General features: G+C 38.9%; 1 protein-coding gene across 2 annotated transcripts in view; it reads left to right on the top strand.

Annotated features, from left to right (window-relative positions):
- CADM2 (cell adhesion molecule 2) overlaps positions 1-17,123 on the top strand; it is a 729,321-nt gene extending 712,198 nt beyond the window's left edge. For both annotated transcript variants that reach the window (XM_073617014.1, XM_073617013.1), the window contains one exon: positions 6,698-17,123. In XM_073617014.1, coding sequence (XP_073473115.1) covers positions 6,698-6,816 — 119 coding nt within the window. In that variant the 3' untranslated portion in view covers positions 6,817-17,123. The remainder of the gene's footprint in view (positions 1-6,697) is intronic.
- Positions 17,124-18,398: the final 1,275 nt, after the last annotated feature.

The raw sequence follows: 18,398 nt of genomic DNA, 5'->3' as shown, positions 1-18,398 counted from the left end.
TGACACGAGACAGTTTTTGACAATTCCTTTATTTAAATGCTTCTTCTTTCTTCTATCTTCTTTCTTCTATCCTCTGTCTTTTATCTTCCTTCGATTTCTTCCTCCATCTTCTTCTTCTTCTTCTGGTTCTTCTGGTTCTTCCTCCAGTGTTCTAGTTCGGCATCCTCCTCCACGGTGGCGGCGTGGGAAGGGGGGTACCCCTACCATTTCACAAAAAAAGTGTCAAAAATGTTAAAAATGACAAGAGACAGTTTTTGACAATTCCTTTATTTAAATGCTTCTTCTTTCTTCTATCTTCCATGTTCTGTCTTCTTTCTTCTATCTTCCTTCGGTTTCTTCCTCCATCTTCTTCTTATTCTGGTTCTTCCTCCGGTGTTCTCATCCGGCATCTTCCTCCACGGCGTCGGCGTCTTCTTCCCTTTGTCTTCTCGGCCCGCTCCGCATCCACCATGATGGGAGGCTCCCGCTGTGTGATGCTTCTCCTCTCTTCTGACGGTTCTTAAATAACGGATGGTGGGGTCACCCGGTGATCCCACCCCGCTCTTATGCACGGTGACTGTCCGCCCCCCTCTGACATCACGGGCAATGCCACAGGGAAGTCCCCGTCAAGTCCCCTGCGTCAGAGGGGGAGGGGTCACCGGGTGGCCCCACCCTCTGTTATTTAACAACCGCAGAAGAGGAGAAGCAACACACAGTGGGAGCCTCCCATCATGGTGGATGCGGAGCGGCCCGAGAAGACGAAGGGAAGAAGACGCCGACGCCGTGGAGGAAGATGCCAGATGAGAACACCGGAGGAAGAACCAGAAGAACCAGAAGAAGAAAAAGATGGAGGAAGAAACCGAAGGAAGATAGAAGAAAGAAGACAGAACATAGAAGATAGAAGAAAGAAGAAGCATTTAAATAAAGGAATTGTCAAAAACTGTCTCTTGTCATTTTTAACATTTTTGACACTTTTTTTGTGAAATAGTAGGGGTACCCCCTTAGCATTTCCCACAGGGGGGAGGGCCGGGATCTGGGGGTCCCCTTGTTGAAGAGGGCTTCCAGATTCTGATAAGCCCCCCGCCTGCAGACCCCCACAACCACCGGGCAAGGGTTGTGGGGATGAGGCCCTTGTCCCCATCAACATGGGGACAAGGTGTTTTGGGGGCTACCCCAAAGCACCCTCCCAATGTTGAGGGCATGTGGCCTGGTACGGTTCAGGAAGGGGGTGCTCACTCATCCCCCCTCTTTTCCTGTGGCCTGCCAGGTTGCATGCACGGATAAGGGTCTGGTATGGATTTTTGGGGGGACCCCACGCCATTTTTAAAAAAATTTTGGCCGGGGGTCCCCTTAATATCCATACCAGATCTGAAGGGCCTGGTATGGAATTTAGGGGGACCCAATGTCATTTTTTTTTTATTTTGGTTCGGTGTTCCCGTGTGGGGAATTCCCATGCCATTTTTATCAATTAACTTTTATGTGTATTGTCGGACCAGCAATTCATTAATAGCCGCGAGTAGTTCTAAATGACTTTTTTTCCTTTGAAATGTCATTTTGCTGTCAGACTGTTCTAAACACGGGAAACATGCACCCCTTTGCAGGCATACTATAGACACCCCCCAGGTATGAAATTTAAAGGAATATTACACTTTATTTTTTCACTTCAAGCATTATTAAAATCACTACTCCTGAAAAAACGGCCGTTTTTAAAACTTTTTTTGCATTTATCCCCTGGGGCATCTCCCCTGGGGCAGGACCCAGGTCGACTCGAACTCCAAGCTCATCCCTAATCTGAACCATGAAATTGTCCTGCAAGACATTTAGGAACTGGCGAGCCTTAGACGAATGCGGGGTTCCCTCCGCCCAGTCTACAGTATGTCTGGATAATTAAAATCCCCCATTATGATAAAACTTCCCATCCTTGCTGCTAATCCAACTTGTGATAGGAGATCCGTCTCCCCCTTCTCCCTCAGTTTAGGGGGCTTATAGCATACTCCCAGTAATATTTTCTGCTTAGCTTCATCCCTTTGGAGCTCTACCCATAAGGATTCCACCTCATCCCTAGCTCCCTTAGTGATGTCATCTCTCACATTCACTTGTATATTATTCTTGATATATAGGCATATCCCTCCACCCTTTTTACTCTCTCTATCCCTGCGATAAAGGGTATACCCCTGAATGGTTGCCAGCCAATCATGAGAGCTGTTGAACCAGGTCTCTGAAATTCCCACAAAATCGTAACCCTCCTTGTACAAAAGTATCTCTAGTTCACACATCTTGTCCGCCAGGCTCCTGGCATGGGTGAACATGCCACGTAGTTTAGACCGGATGCATGCTATCCTCTTTTGGGTGTTCCGAGATTGCAACTAGGACTTGTTACTGTACTTACCTTGGGTTTATGTGCTTTAGTCAACCTACCATTAATGCCCCCAATAATACCCTCTGGAATATGTTCGACGTTGACTATCTCTACCTCTGGCCCCCATCTACTAGTTTAAAAACCCCTCTAACTTTTTGGCCATCTTTACTCCCAGCTTATCTGCACCCTTCTTATTTAGGTGCAGTCCATCCCTTCTATAGTACTGGTGATCGACTGAGAAGTTGGCCCAGTCCTCCAGGAATCCAAACCCCTCCTTACTACACCAGCTCTTCAGTGCCCCAGTAGACAACATACAGTTTGGTGCTTCAGGTCTTTGTTATAAATTTCCCTCTCTGTCCTTCTAAGAATTGAGTCCTCTACCACCAGAATCGGTCTTTCCCTTCCCTTCGCTTCCACCCCACTCTCACTGGAGGAGTTCTTCCCCTGGCAGCTAGGAGAGTCCCTCAGCTCCTGCAGTGCTGGTCCCTGACTGGTTTCACCAATGTCGCTCAATGGAGCGTACTTATTGGGATGCTCCAGCCCTGGATCGGCCTCCCTGGCACTTCCCCCTCTACCATTACTGACTGTCACCCATCTACTCTTTCCTAGTGCCTGCACCTCTTTGTCTCCACCTGTCTCTGTGCTGGCCCCTGCCAGAACCTGCCATGTACGTTCCTGGCTCTCCCTTAGTATGGAGGGACTTCTCAGTGCTGACAGTTGCTTCCCCAGATTCAGAACATGGGCTTCCAGGGAAACAATGTGCTTACATTTTGCACAGCAGTATTCGCCCTTGACCGGATGATCAAGGAACGCATACATGCCGCAAGATGTTCACCGAGTCGCAATTTCCACACCCACTGGGCATCGTACCTACTAATTTAATTAGGCCAATGTGCACCCGCTGACTAACGTGCAGCCCAATTGGACACCGCCAATCACATGGTTAAAGATCCACTTCATCGGCTCTTTACAGAGATCAGGGCCATGATCGCTGTATCCCCCCCCCGCGCGGACCTGCGAGAGCGTTCGTTCTGGGAAGCTATCATATGACGTCTTCCCAGAACAAGAGCCACACCGCCCAGCCGTCATTTGACATCGGGTGGCGGGAAGTGGTTAAACAGAATAGGGTGCATGATATAGTTACATAGTTACATAGTAAATCTGCTTGAAAAAAGATACAAGTCCATCTAGTTCAACCCACAGAAAAAAAACACACATACAAAATGAAAACCTCCATATACACAATCCTATGACCACAGTTGATCCAGAGGAAGGCAAAAAACCTTATTAACCACTTGACCTCCAGAAGATCTACCCCCCCTTTCATGACCAGGCCACTTTTTTGTGATATTGCACTGTGTTACTTTAACTGACAATTGCACGGTTGTGCAACGCTGTTCCCAAAAACAAAAATGTATGTAATTTTCCCCCAAAAATACAGCTTTGTTTTGGTGGTATTTGATCACCACTGCATTTTTTATGTTTTGCCCTATAAGCAACAAAAAGATATACAATTTTGAAAAAAAAAAATATTTTTTACTTTCTGCTATAAAACATATCCAATCAATGTTTAAAAAGTGACAAACTATGGTATATATTTATGGGATTTGTATTTCTTTTTTTTATACTAGTAATGGCGGTGATCAGCGGGACTGCGATATTGTGGCAGACACTTTTGACACTTTGCAGGAACCAGTGACACTAATACAGTTATCAGTGCTAAAAATATGCACTCTTAATGTACTAATGACACTGGCTGGGAAGGGGTTAAACATCTAGGGCATTCAAAGGTTTAACTGTGTGCCTAGCCAGTGTTTTTCTGAACTGTATGTGCTGCTTTAACTGGGGGAAGAGATGGATTTTAGTCCCTGCTTTGCAAGAACTCAAAATCCATCCTTTACCCCCTGTCAGAGCAAAACTCTGCCTTGTTTACATAGGCAGAGCACGTTCTGAGTCTCTGCCCGACAATTGGCGGGTGTCGGCAGACATTGAGTGCCCAGCACCCACAGATCAGCATCTGCTGTGAGTAACCACAGCAGAACCAGCCTGCCGGCCCGCACCCTGTAGATGGGAGTGCAGGATCACGTACAGTATCTCACAAAAGTGAGTACACCCCTCACATTTTTGTAAATATTTTATTAAATCTTTTCATGTAACAACACTGAAGAAATGATACTTTACTACAATGTAAAGTAGTGATTGTACAGCTTGTATAACAGTGTAATTTTGCTGTCCCCTCAAAATAACTCAACACACAGCCATTAATGTCTAAACCGCTGGCAACAAAAGTGAGTACACCCCTAAGTGAAAATGTCCAAATTGGGCCCAAAGTGTCAATATTTTGTGTGCTGTCATGTCTTTAGTGTTGTCACATGAAAAGATAGAATAAAATATTTACAAAAATGTGAGGGGTGTACTCACTTTTGTGAGATACTGTATATATATATATATATATATATATATATATATATATGTGATCTGGCAAAGAAATGCCGCCCTGTAGCAGTAAAACTGCTATAGGGTGGTAAGCAAGTGGTTAAAGCATGATCCAATTTTCTCCAGCAGGGGAAAAAAAATCCTTCCTGATCTCCCAAGACACAATCGGATATTCCCTGAATCAACTTACCTATAAATATTAATATCCAGTTTCATTTTGTGCATGACAAAAATTTTAAAAAAGGAATTATTGCATATATACATCAATTGTGTACATATGTTATAAGACAAGATGTGAAGATCTCAAAATTGTGCTAAGTCTACAGAATAAAGTCCAAAAAATGCTGATCACAACGTGTTATCACAAGAGTGCAAACTGAATGAAAAAAGTCACTTTGTGCAATCATACTTTAACAGCAATCTGCCAAAGCTTTTCTCCAAAACCTTGTGAAGTAATGTGTGAAACAAAAAGCCTCTATCATGATCCCCCCTTTTGGACATACCCTCACCTTCTGAGAATGACCCCTACAACACAAGACACTGTACAATCCGATCATAATGTTTGTAGTTAGCTTTAAAGGAGAAGTCCAGCCTAAGCTTGTTTGTCTGGGCTTCTCCTATGAAATGAATTGCACTCCTGTGACCCATTTTCAGCAGAGAGCGGTCTGAAGTCCGCTCTCTGCTGATGTTACACAGATCAATCCAGGCACCATGTCATCCCAACTCTGGGAGTCTGGATCCTCCAGGTGCCTGGACTGATAGTCGTCTCAGCCTCTCAGCAAGCCGCTGAGACGCCTGCTCCCTGCCCACTCCCTGCCCACTCCCTGCCCCTCCACAGCTCAGCTCTCCTGAGCGTGGAGGAGCAGAGCAGGAGAGCTGCTGTTTGACAGGCAGAGAGAACCGAGCCGAGGAGCTGAGAGAACTGAGCCATCGGTGGTGTTCAATGGCTCGATTCTCAGTGCGGGGGACAGATGCAGCGTCGGACCGATGCTGCATCCACTTAGGTAAGTATAATTATGGGAAAAAATCAAAACCCATACTTCTCTTTTAAAGAGACACGTCTTGCTCATTCATAGCAAAAGTGATGGTGTATTTGCAAAGGGGCACCCAAACTCACTGATTCTTACCTTACCAGTGCTCCTTCCTCCCTTGCTGCTGGTGACAATATCCTTTAGGGGTATGGGGGCAGTATATGACCCTGTCCCATGTGACAGTGCTGGAGTCTAGCAGCCATTTGCTAGGCCCATGCAATTTCACATGAAGAATGAATCTGACACAAACTAATAATGGGAATTTTAGTTCAGAAGGAGGAGTGCTGGCAAAGTATCTGTAGCTCAAGGGGAGCCCTTTGCAAAGATGCTGGCACTTTGCCTTGAATTAGCAGTGTCTCTTCAAGGGATAGTGTATTTTAGTGCTGCAGAATGTTTGGAAATAAGATGGAGCCATGTTACAGGCTTATTTTGCATACAGTACAAAATTAAATTTTGATTTGAAATACAAACCTACCCATGGTAACTAATCTGATTCCAGTATACTGAAGTCTGAAGTCTGGTTATTATTGCTCATTGCACTTTGCATGTCAGTGCTGCTGTTTGCACTGCCTTGCTAAAAACCTTTTTGTGTTCTGAAAATATACACCAAGGCAACATTGCTGTGGTTTTGTTATGCTCTGACAATAATTTGCCTTGTAGACTAACATTAAAAACAGTGTTTCACCTGCCATGGCAAGTCCAATCAATGCAAACATTTGGCACTGCAGAGCCACATTAATGTAATCTGATGTAGATCAGAGCATTGTATATAAATGATATGGTAATGTATTGTAAGCGGCTTTGCCTTGCATCCATCTCTAAATGAAACAAGAGACAGCTGATGACGAGCAAAATATCTAACAACCATTTTCTGTAATCTCGATCTTTGCAGGGACATACTTAACAAACGAAGCAAAAGGCGCTGAAGATGCCCCCGATGCAGACACAGCCATTATCAATGCAGAGGGCAGCCAAGTCAATGCAGAAGAGAAGAAGGAATATTTCATTTAAATGCAAACCCGGGTGACGACGCATTTCACTTATCAGGCTGACTGCTGGAAAAAACTGGCTATCACTTTTCAGAATTCATTCCCCCGCCATCTTCTGCTCCATTTTATTAACTTCTGCTATCAATAGCCAGCTTAGGCCAACAATCAGCTGTTGACGGCATCATAAATTAATTGCATTTCATAATGCGGGACTTTTCTTACTGCTAAAAAAAAATATAAAACAAGAAAAAAAAAATGTCCATCACTCTGTTATAATTCAGTCATACAGTGCTTGAATATACAGCCTTAACAGTTTCTTTTCCACTTTTTATTTTTCAGAACATATTTTATTTTTTATGTTTACGTAATGACAGACTTCCAGGCTGCCCTTTTCTATATATTCTCCAGCACACATACATGAACACACAGACATGTATATTTAGTCCATGTTATTGTACTACAATGCTCTGAGTCTATGACCTACTCATAGATAACCATTATTTCGGTAGGATTTTGAGTAACAACTCCCCATGTGGATGTCTGAGGTATTACGTACAAAAAAATTGCAATAATTTGGACTACACTCATTTATGCATGTATACCGTATGGTGTGTGTGTTAAGCCATCAATCAACACTAATTTGATACAGACTTGATTAGAATTCAATACCACAAGGACGGTAGTTTCAATGCTTGTAATCCCCAAAGGGTCTGTTTTTTGATTATGTACCACAAAACCAACAGAAATTCATAAACACAACAGATAGTGGTACTAATTCTAGAGGTATGCTTTATCATAACAGTAGTAGTTCTAAATCTGTCAGTATCACCAAGGCAGAGCCATACATTGCATTCTTTACACAGTCTTTATCTAATATAGGCTTGAGAAGCTAATTAGATTATTAAAAATAAGCCCAGGTTTTATTAAAATAGTACTTCCACATAGTTTTTATTAGTCTATAAGATTATGATTTAGGATGTTTAACACTGTTTATTTTCCTTACTGAAATGTGTTTATTTAATGTTACAATCTTATATCCATATTTATTGTTACTGTATGGATGCTATTTTTTTTTTAGGAAAAAATGTAAGATTATCTGTGCATTTCAGTATCTTGTATATAGTACATATATTAAATCAAGTTGAACATTATTTGATACATATTTAACTTTTTTGGATGTAAGCGAGTCACAAGTACCCATTTTCTAACAGTCCTCCCCTCTTGGATATGAAACTAAATCAGTATTATGTGTATGATGTATTTGAATTTCTGTCTGTATGTCCGAGCACTGTTCCAAACTTTTCTAGATCATTCTAATTTTTATCTGTCACACAACGGAAGCACAATGACAAAGGGAAGATATTTTAATCTTGCAACCAGTGTCGAGCCTCAGGTTTTCAAGTTTAACCATAGCTGAGTAAAACTCTGAAAATATTACTTCATTGCTTAGTTTTAATTTTCTTTTACAGTTTAGGAAAAAAATGTAAAAATATTGTTTTGATTGTTTTTTTTTCCTTTACATTTTTTTGTCTGATCTTATTTTCTGTTGTATTGATTTGCCAAAAATCAAGAAAAAAAAGATAAAAACATTGCAGCAAACAGTACATAGTATAAATGGACTGATTCTATTAAATTCCTGTCTATGCATATTGTTAGGTATAACATGTCATATTTTGAACACGCTTTAACTGCACAGCGAAAGCTTCAGTGTCAATTACCCTCAAGATGAGATACATTTCTAAATCTATTTGTGAAGTTTTATGATCAGAAATCCACCTAGCTGATCATGGACTCAAGAAGTCTGTTGGCTTGATTTTCCTTCTTTTTTTCTTTGACTTACAACAAAAATCGTTAGATTGCACTTTCAGTATTGTTTCCCAAAGCTGGAAAAAAGAATCACCCTGAATTACACATTGTCTCAATCATCCAGACATTGGACATTTGAATCGGGTATTGTTAACAAGGTAGCTAGACATGTTAGGAGCAAGAGCATTGACAGCTTACAATGCAAAAATGACATCTCTTTTTTTAGAGCATGGAGTCAGGAACATAAGACACTTTAAAAAAGTTGTCTTAGAATATGTATATAGGAAACAAATTTTGTTTTTCTTTTTTATGTTTGCTCATTCCCAAGAGGATTTAAAACTTGGCAGAGGTTCCCAACCTTTTTAAGTGAGACATTCAAAGAAGTGGCTGTAAACCCTATGAATCATGAATAAAAGCATAACACAAATTACCTTTTTTCACAATAATAAATATACACAATTTATTTACTCTAAATTCAGCATTGACATCTGTGATTTAATGACTTTTTTTCTCTAATTACTGAACGCAGAAAGCACTTTATGCAACCTGCATAATCACAAACTGTTTTTATTTCAGACAGATATTTGGAAATCTAAAAGAAAATTTTGTTAGAAAAAATACTAAGAAATAAACATTTAGAACAAGACAACTGCTTTATAGAGCAGTACATTGTGTTGGTTAAAGAGAGAACAACACAAGTACTTCCCTTTTAGACAAGGGGGGGGGGGGGAATATCTCATCTGATGCATTCACTTATGTGTGAAAATTTCAGCTTCAGCCATTGGCCTCTGCAAATGGATTATTTAATCAAAGGAGCTAATGAGACCCAGGAAAACAAGTAAAAAGAAGCCAGGAGCTCCATGTGCTGGCTGAATTGAAAATGTATAATACCCATATGCAAAATTTATATTTACGCAACTAAAGACAGAAAACATTTAGTCCTTCCTGACCTTAAAGAAAAACTGTAATGTGTACAAAACTATACATTCCCTATACTATACCCATAAGCAAAACTAAAGAGTTAATATTATGATTTACAGTAAATGATAATAATATAGGCAATAGAGAAGTAGTACATATCACTACATTCTCCTTCTCAGATCTCCAGCCTTGCAGCTTTATGCACCATCATATTAGATTGTGCCTCACATCTTTAGTCAAAAGACCCATACAGAGAAATATGTACGAATGCTTCTCTCTGGTCAAGATCCTCTAGCACTGACTGAAACCAGTAAGGTTGTCTAACAAGCATATCAAGAGCTTTAGAAAACCACATAATGGCAATGCAGAGGGTTCCAGTACTGGATTTTACCACCTACCACATCCAGTGCAAAGATGACAACTCTCTTGGAAAAGTTCAGTAGGCACTTTTCCTACAATGTGAAAAAATGGTCAACAAGGTCATATATACATATATTACCTGCTGTTAGAAATTAAAAGAAGAGAGGGCAAAAATTCTCATCTATGTCTCACAAATTGGTTGGGAATCACTGCTAAAAATCTCACCCTTTCTTCTTAGGATATACCAAGTATATATAAACATCACATGATTGAGTGTGATCATATACAATCATATATGATATTACATTTCAATGAAGTATGTCTTTCTTGATGTGGCTGCATGCTTGTTTTACGATACACACCATAACATATGTGGAAAAAATGCAATAATATGTTTAAATATAGTAAATATGATAGTAAAACCAACAGGAGTCCTGTAGCTGCTAGAACAATGTCAAGAACTGTACAGGTTTTCGAAACTCAACAAATAAATTGTACACTCCCAATCTAGTTAGGAGACACAATAAAAAGAAAGGTCACACAATTTGATCACTGAAAACAAGAGCTGCAGACTAAATTCTGTTGCAGGTATATTGTCACATTTTTGTAATCTCTGTAGTGTATTTTTTCTGTTCTGTACTGTTTGTGCTATAATAACTGGGTCTCTTTTGCTGCAACTATATCTGACTTAACCCTTCTGATGACTGTGTTGAGCATGGTGGCTTATTTTTAAAGCATGGTGTAAAGTAGACAAATGCATTTTATCTCATAGTCAGGGCTGTTTTAGTCGAAGAACCAATAAAGGTGTTGGGAGAGCATATCTCTAGACCTCAGTAATGGAATCTAGATAGCAGAACCTCTAAAATGCATTGTACTTTAACCTCCTAAGGTGGTACACCTCCTCCTTGTTCATGATAAGGTCACATGGCAATGCAGCCTTTGTTGCCTTAATGGATTTTTTTAAAGAGTGCTCAGTTAGGGAGAACTTAGTCTAAGAAACAAAGCCACCAGATGTTATATCTCCTGAGGATTCTACCCTCCCCTACACTGTTGCATTCTATAATGATAGTAAGAATATAAATGAAAATTGTGTAACAAAAGAAAGGACCTCTCAGATGGGCATGGCAACTGAGATGACCACTCATATGTGAATATCCCACTGCCACAGTTCCCAAGAGATATAAAAAAAAAACAGTGAGTGAATAAACCCAATGAGATCTATCAAAAACTAACTGTTAAATGTCTATTTAGGGATAACATTAGTATTACAATATACAATCAAATTGGTTTGCTTTTACTAACTTCCATGTCAAATCTTTAAAGGCGTGTAAAACTGGGGCCAGACCAGAGAGATGAGTCAGTGGACCCCATATGAATCAGGGATGAAGAAAATTTTAAACAGTCACCCATACCCTAACATATAGTTATTTCCTTCAGCTCAAATGACAAAAAAATGTTGTCCTGCTGAAACATCAACCAACCTCCAGATATCTGTCATTAGCTCATTATTGTGTTAAAGTGATTCTAAACATACCTTTATATAAGTCCAATTTTAGTGGTCAAATCTGTTACCTGCTATGGGTCATAGTGCATTTGTGACATTTGCACAACATCAATTAATAAGCCATCAGTTAGTATGAATGGTGTGACTTTAGCTGTCTGTAACTGTTTTTACTGGGATGAGGATATATCTAAAATTTAGTGGTGTGGGCATATTCTTCAGGGCTAGAGTAAAAAATCTAAAATTTAAGTTAGGAAATTGTTATGCTACCAAACAAAAAGAAGATTACTGTGGAATTGATATCCCTAAAGCAGAAAGCATCTGTATGTTTTATGGGGAGCAAAGCTTTATAATAGACATCACAAAGTCTAATATCATATTATTACTAGTACGTTTATTAACAGTTAGTGATCGAAAACAATGGTGAATATGTTATGCAAATTCAGAGTGCATATTTATCTAGACATTTCACTCTAGACAGGGTTACCAGCCTTCATGTTTTTTTTGCTGAAGATCAGAATAAATCTTTAGAAATACTATGAAAAGCAAAAATAAAAAAAATACTATGTTACAAAATTGAATTAGTAATGAAAATAATATATACCTTGATTAGTAATGGTGTTATTTCTGATATCCAGAGTGTATTTATGCTGGTGTTATTATTATAACCCCGCCCCAAAGCACCTAAAATGCTGTACTGTTATATTGCCCATACACTAGGCAATACAATATATATAGAACAGCACTACAATATATAGGCAGTCAGACAGATAATGTACTAATAATCTCCATTTTCATTGACATATCTTCACTTTCCTGTTACAGTGGCTATTAAGGGTGTCTAAACATACGCTGCATTCAAAGGGTAACAAAGCAAGACCCAATACTCTCAGTTAGTGAAAGACTTGACCAGATACACCCTCTCTCTCCCTCTGCAATACAATCTGTGAGGGGAGTGGCTTTTACTCAGCTCTTCCAGCAGAGGTCACTGCAGAGTGAGGACTTAAAGCAGAATTTTCACTGAGAGAATAATATATTTTCAGACATATTCTAGTAAAAAACAGTTACAAATCATAACATTCAGGGTACAGGACTACAAATAGATACATAAATTGTGAAGCTTTTATTGAGCATTAAGAACGCCTGGACAAATAACGTGTTGATGCATTAGCACAGTGCTAGCGGACATATACATGACCTATTTTTCCTAGTTAGTATTTATTTCATAAAGTCTTTTTTTTTTCAGTTATAAAAATATAAATGTAGATGTCAAACATTTAGTGAACGCAAGATGTCCTAAGGATATTTCTGAGCTAGAAGTGTTATGCAAGGAAAAGCAAGAAAAAGTTCCTTAAGCAAAAAAAAATTTTAAGTTAAAGTGATACTAAACATTATCCTTGTTCTCCAAAAGCAATTCATACACATCCACTATTTAAAGGCCCGGTAATCTATTTTTCATGAAACCTCCTTATATCATTCCCCGTGAGCTCTTGAACCTCTTTTTTTCCTCTTGTGTTTATTTGTTTAGAATGAGCAGTGCACATTTTTTGCACACTAAAAAAATTTCATAGTCCATAGTTCCTAGTCAATATCAGGAATGAGCAAGAGAGGGTGGCTACATTTGTACATACAATGGTACCACAGAGAACATACAGTTAGAAGTTCTAACAGGAAGTCGGATCACAGCAGCAATGAAAAAAAGGGTTTTGGAGGAGAGCCATAGTAGGCATTTTTGAGTTAGTATTAAACATACTTGAATGTTTTTGTTAACCAGAGTTTAGTGTCACTTAATTTTTTTGTAGTCTGTTACATTCAGAAAATAAACAGTAATGATACACTGAAATATGTATTCTATAGGTTTGATCCTTATGCCCCGTACACACGGTCGGAAATGTTCGATGGGCGCTTGTTGTCGGAAATTCCAACCGTGTGTAGGCTCCAGCGGACATTTCCTATCGGAATTTCCGTCACACAAAATTTGAGATCTGGAATCCGTTGTCGTAAATTCCGATCGTGTGTACACAATCCCGACACACAAAGTTCCACGCATGCTAGGAATCAAGCAAAAGAGCCGCACTGACTATTGAACTTCATTTTTCTCGGCTCGTCGTATGTGTTGTACGTTACCGCGTTCTTGACGTTCGGAATTTCCGACAAGATTTGTGTGACCGTGTGTATGCAAGACAAGTTTGAGCCAACATCCGTCAGAAAAAATCCATGGATTTTGTTGTCGGAATGTCTGATCGTGTGTACGGGACATAACAGGGGTAGTATTAATATGTTTTTACTTACTAGAAAAACAACAAAACATAAATTGACCAGGGATGCCTACATTTTTGCACATGAATGTAAAATGATTGTTTGACAAACCAGGTTAACAAGATCTAAATCTATAACTAGTTGTACCTGCAACCCCCTTCTACCCCTATTACTATGCCACTGTTACTGTATGTGTTACATTATTGAGCTTTTTATATAGTACACCTGCCATTAAAATAATATTTTTAAACTGGCACAAAGATTATAATCTTAAGAAGATGTCTTGTGATATCTTCTTGATGGTCCCAGAAGTTCTGAATAACACTGAACTCTAATATGCAGGTTTCAAGATTTCCTAGCCATGTCAAAAAAACTATCTTCTCCTTGCTACCTCCCTCACCATCATATTGGACCTTTACTAGGACAGACAGTTATGTTTTATGGTCTCTTAGACCATCTGTACAAAAATATACAGCAGCATATGCATATGTACAGTATATAGACTGAAATTAGGAACTCCTATTCTAATTGAATACTTATGTTAATTAAATAATAATAGTTATTAAAAATAACGATAACAAGTTAAAATCTTCAGTAAAAAATATTGAAAGGCTTGGCATTCCTACCCTCATTATCCAGAGAAACCATATGTAAGAGCTGCAATTTGCATGTTTCTCTTTTCTATAATGAGGAAGCAATATCTCTGTCCATAATACTGTGTGCTCTATTTCTGTAGCCTCTATACATAGTAAGCGTAAATGCATAAAAATGTATATAAGGGACTTATGATGTCATTTAAAGGTTTGCGGTGTAGAGCTGTGTTTCCCAAATATAAAAATCTAGTTCTGTAAACTTTTTCAGCTGCATGTTTGTGGAATATGTGAACCGATAAGCACCATCTTGATTCTAGATAGAATATTCCATATTTATTCATTGTTTGCATTATATATTATTTTATTGCCATGTTTGCATCAACATTTAGCAAAATTACCTGAATAAAATGCATCACCGAGAGAAACATAGCATTATAGAACTACAACATTAGTAAGACATACATTTTGTCCAACTGTTAATTAACTCATCTTTCATTAATGGACAATAATGTGCATTTGCTTAATGTTCCCCAGTAAAGGACAGGGATTACTTAATAGCATAACACAAAGATAAATGGTGTACTGAAGCTGCAGCAAAAAATCAGAGACTGGCTTCAACAGTTTTGTCCAACTACTAAAAGCTGGCTTCCTATTAGATGCCATGAGCTATTTTATACCATGGTTCTTTGCACTATGTTATTGAAGTTATATTTTACCCCCTTTTGAATGAAAAAAAAAGCCCATATATGTAAGTTCCTTTTGCAGAGCCTCTTACCTCACCCTCTACTGGTTTACTATGAGAAATAGTGAACTTAGCCCAGAGGTTAATTGGGGCCTGCCAATGCACCCTTTCTAGCCAATATCTGTGGGATGTACTTCCAGTTTGTGACACCATTTGAAAGCAAGGAAGCAAGGTTTTAATACTCTACCTGTCAACAATAGAAGAGTTGCAAAGGGGTTTTGTTTTGAATTTCTATGGCCTGGGACTGTAGGAGTTGAGGGGACTTGAATTTGATAGACAGTGGTCTTTCTGCCAATGTATTACCTTTGTGACAACCAGCCAGATCATAGTGTAGAGGTGTAGAGTGTAGAGTTCTGATACCATCATCCAAAATGAGCTAAGGGTGATGTAAGGTACCCCGCATTTACATATATTCGGCCCAAGGCGGATTATCAATTTAAAATTATGTGAAGCACCAAATGATTTTACAAACTGATAGTGAAATTCACATAGATAGCTGATATAAACGATAGGATGAAATGTGAAAACAATTATTTTTATGTCCAGTTTCATGGTCTGTGGGTGATAGGCAGTGATGAGAACAGCACAGATGTTCCAAGGTCAACAGAAATTGTCCATGACTTTGGAAGCTATTTTGGAATGTCACCCGCTTTGCAAAAATCATCAGTTACTAATAACACAATGGCTTTTGTAACCATTTTGTAGAGTAATTCACCTCAGAATTCACTCCCGTTAAAAAATGACATGGACAACTGGCTTTAAAAAGTCATTCTAGAAAGCCAGCCACTTTGCAATCTTCATCAGTTAAAAAAGAAACAGTAGTGGCTTTAACAATTGGTAGCCATTTTGTAGTGTAAACCATCTTGCAATAACTTTGCAAGTTCACACATTAAAAATCTTGATGGCTCTATATTTAGAGGTGTAAAAATAAAAAATAAATAGTAAATACCACAAATCATGGGGAACTAGCATGCATTCAGTATATCCAAACCTAGTACTTGTGAAAATAGATGGTCTTACTGTAGCATATTTCTGCAATTGTACAGTTTACAGTGTCTATTAATCATTGTAATCACAAATATACTATATATATGTATCTATATTTTTTCTTTTGATGGGCTGAAATGTTTATATTTAAAATGTTGCCACTAATACTGCTTCCGATAAATCTGTTTACCTGTCAGCGTCGCATCAAGAAACTGGTTTATGGAATGTGATGAGGAATTTACTCACATGAAAAAAGTGGTAGATGTCACATATTTCAAAACTTTAAAGGGGGTTTCTTCTACACAGTAAAAATGGAGCTCTGTTGTCAATTACTCTCTCTTGTAACATGCAGCAGTCCTGCTCTCCCACTGACCCCCCATAACTAAAAGCAGGATACTTGCTGATGGTGCTTTATTTGCCAGACAAAAGAAGTCTATTCAATTAAGCAATAGTGACCAATCTGAACACTACTAACTGTTTGAGGAATAATGCTCAAATGTGATTGGTTTCTATAAGCCAACTTTTTGGTGAATCATTACTGTTTTTTACTATGCCTTAGTGAAAAAGCATACCTTCTCATACAGTGACCATAGAAGGGCCTTAGGTCTGAGTGGGTAACCTGCAATCCAGTTTTCATTTGTAGTGGCACTGGAGGTTCAGTCTAAGATTTCACTTCTGAATGTGGAAGAATAGGAGGGGCAATGGCAAATGGGACCACTTCATGTTACTGTAATAAGGGGTCTCCAGAAAGCTTCTATTTTACTAAAAAAGTGGAAACCCTCTTTAATTCTTTTTCAGTTGATACCTAAAGCAAAAATGAATATAGCAACTTTTTTTCTAAGAAATGAAATTTAACACCTCATGTATTTTCATTTTACTGTTGAAATAAACGAAACCTCTGAATGAAAAGGTTCATGTGTGTTATGATGTGATTCACAAATGTGAGAGGGTTAAGTTTACTGTGCACACGTGCGAAAGCACGCAATGTAGTTACATGTTCTTCCATGTAACATAGCAAATCGTAGTGTAACTTAGTGCCACTTATCTGTTACCAAAATGAAAATATCTGTACATATGCTTCTTTTTCCCTGTTAAAGGTGAGATGAGCATCTCTCATGTGGGACATTTCTATTTCTTCAATAAAAACCTAATGAAGTATTTGAAGTGTCACAGTGTGTGAGGTTCCTGTGTAACAGTTGATGTTCAATCAAGTATGGAAGCATTGGCCTGATGGTCACAAATGATCTATGAGTATAGCTTCTGTGTCCCAGAACACGTAGCGCGATTGTGGGTGAAACACAATTACGTAAGCGTACTACACCTTCTAAAATGTTCTCTTCTTTCTCTGCCTGGATTTCCATAACCTTGTGGTATACAGATTTTTTAAATGCAGTATCCTAGCTTATCTTAACCTGGAAATTAAAGACACTTGGCTAACAATAATTGTGTATTAATATCAGTGGGTCTCTGTACCTGCAAGCTCTGTGGAACAATTTATCCTTAAAGTTCACAGAAAAAGCATTGAAGTCTTTTTATCTCAGCCACTCAGATGATTTTGTGCCCCTCTCTCACAGAACATGTACTTTATGTTTACATTCAAGATAAGACGTGAAAGGCTGCTGGGTCTCTTCTCCCAAAGGCGTTCTATCAGTTTGAAATCAGGACTCTGTGCAGGCTAGTCAAGTTCCTCCACCCCAAACTGGCTCATCCATGTCTTTATGGACCTTGCTTTGTGCACTGGTCCAAATATTTTGGTGGAGGGGAGATTATGGTGTAGGGTTATTTTTCAGGGGTAGGGCTTGTCCCCTTAGTTCCAGTAAAGGGAACTCTTAAGGTGTCAGCATAAAAACACATTTTGGACAATTTCATGCTCCTAACTTTGTGAATACAGTTTTGGGGTAGTTCCTTCCTTTTCCAACATGACTTCACACCAGTGCTTAAAGCAAGGTCCAGAAAGACATGGATGAGCGAGTTTGTGGTGGAGGAACTTGACTGGCCTAGTCAGAGTCCTGACCTCAACCCGATAGAACACCTTTGGGATGAATTAGAGAGGAGATTGCGAGCCAGGCCTTCTTGTCCAACATCAGTACCTGACCTCACAAATGTGCTTCTGGAAGAATGGTCAAACATTGCCATAGACACACTCCTAAACCTTGTGGACAGCCTTCCCAGAACAGTTGAAGCTGTTATAGCTGCCAAGGGTGGTCCAGCTCAATATTGAACTCTATGGTCTAAAACTGGGATGCCATTAAAGTTCATGTGTGTGTAAAGGCAGGCGTCCAAATACGTTTGGTAATATACTGTATCTTAAGGGGACTCTGCACTTATGGTGAAACAATCCTATATCCCACATCAGCTGCTGTACACCTATCTTTATTACAAAAAAGAAAATAGTAATATCAAGTACTTATTCACAAAAATGCAGAGCTTTAAGA

The sequence above is a fragment of the Aquarana catesbeiana genome, linkage group LG02 (assembly GCF_042186555.1).
Source record: "Aquarana catesbeiana isolate 2022-GZ linkage group LG02, ASM4218655v1, whole genome shotgun sequence".
Classification (NCBI taxonomy): Eukaryota; Metazoa; Chordata; class Amphibia; order Anura; family Ranidae; genus Aquarana; species Aquarana catesbeiana.
Note: the sequence above shows the minus strand (reverse complement) of the source record. Positions and strands in the feature narration are given on the sequence as shown.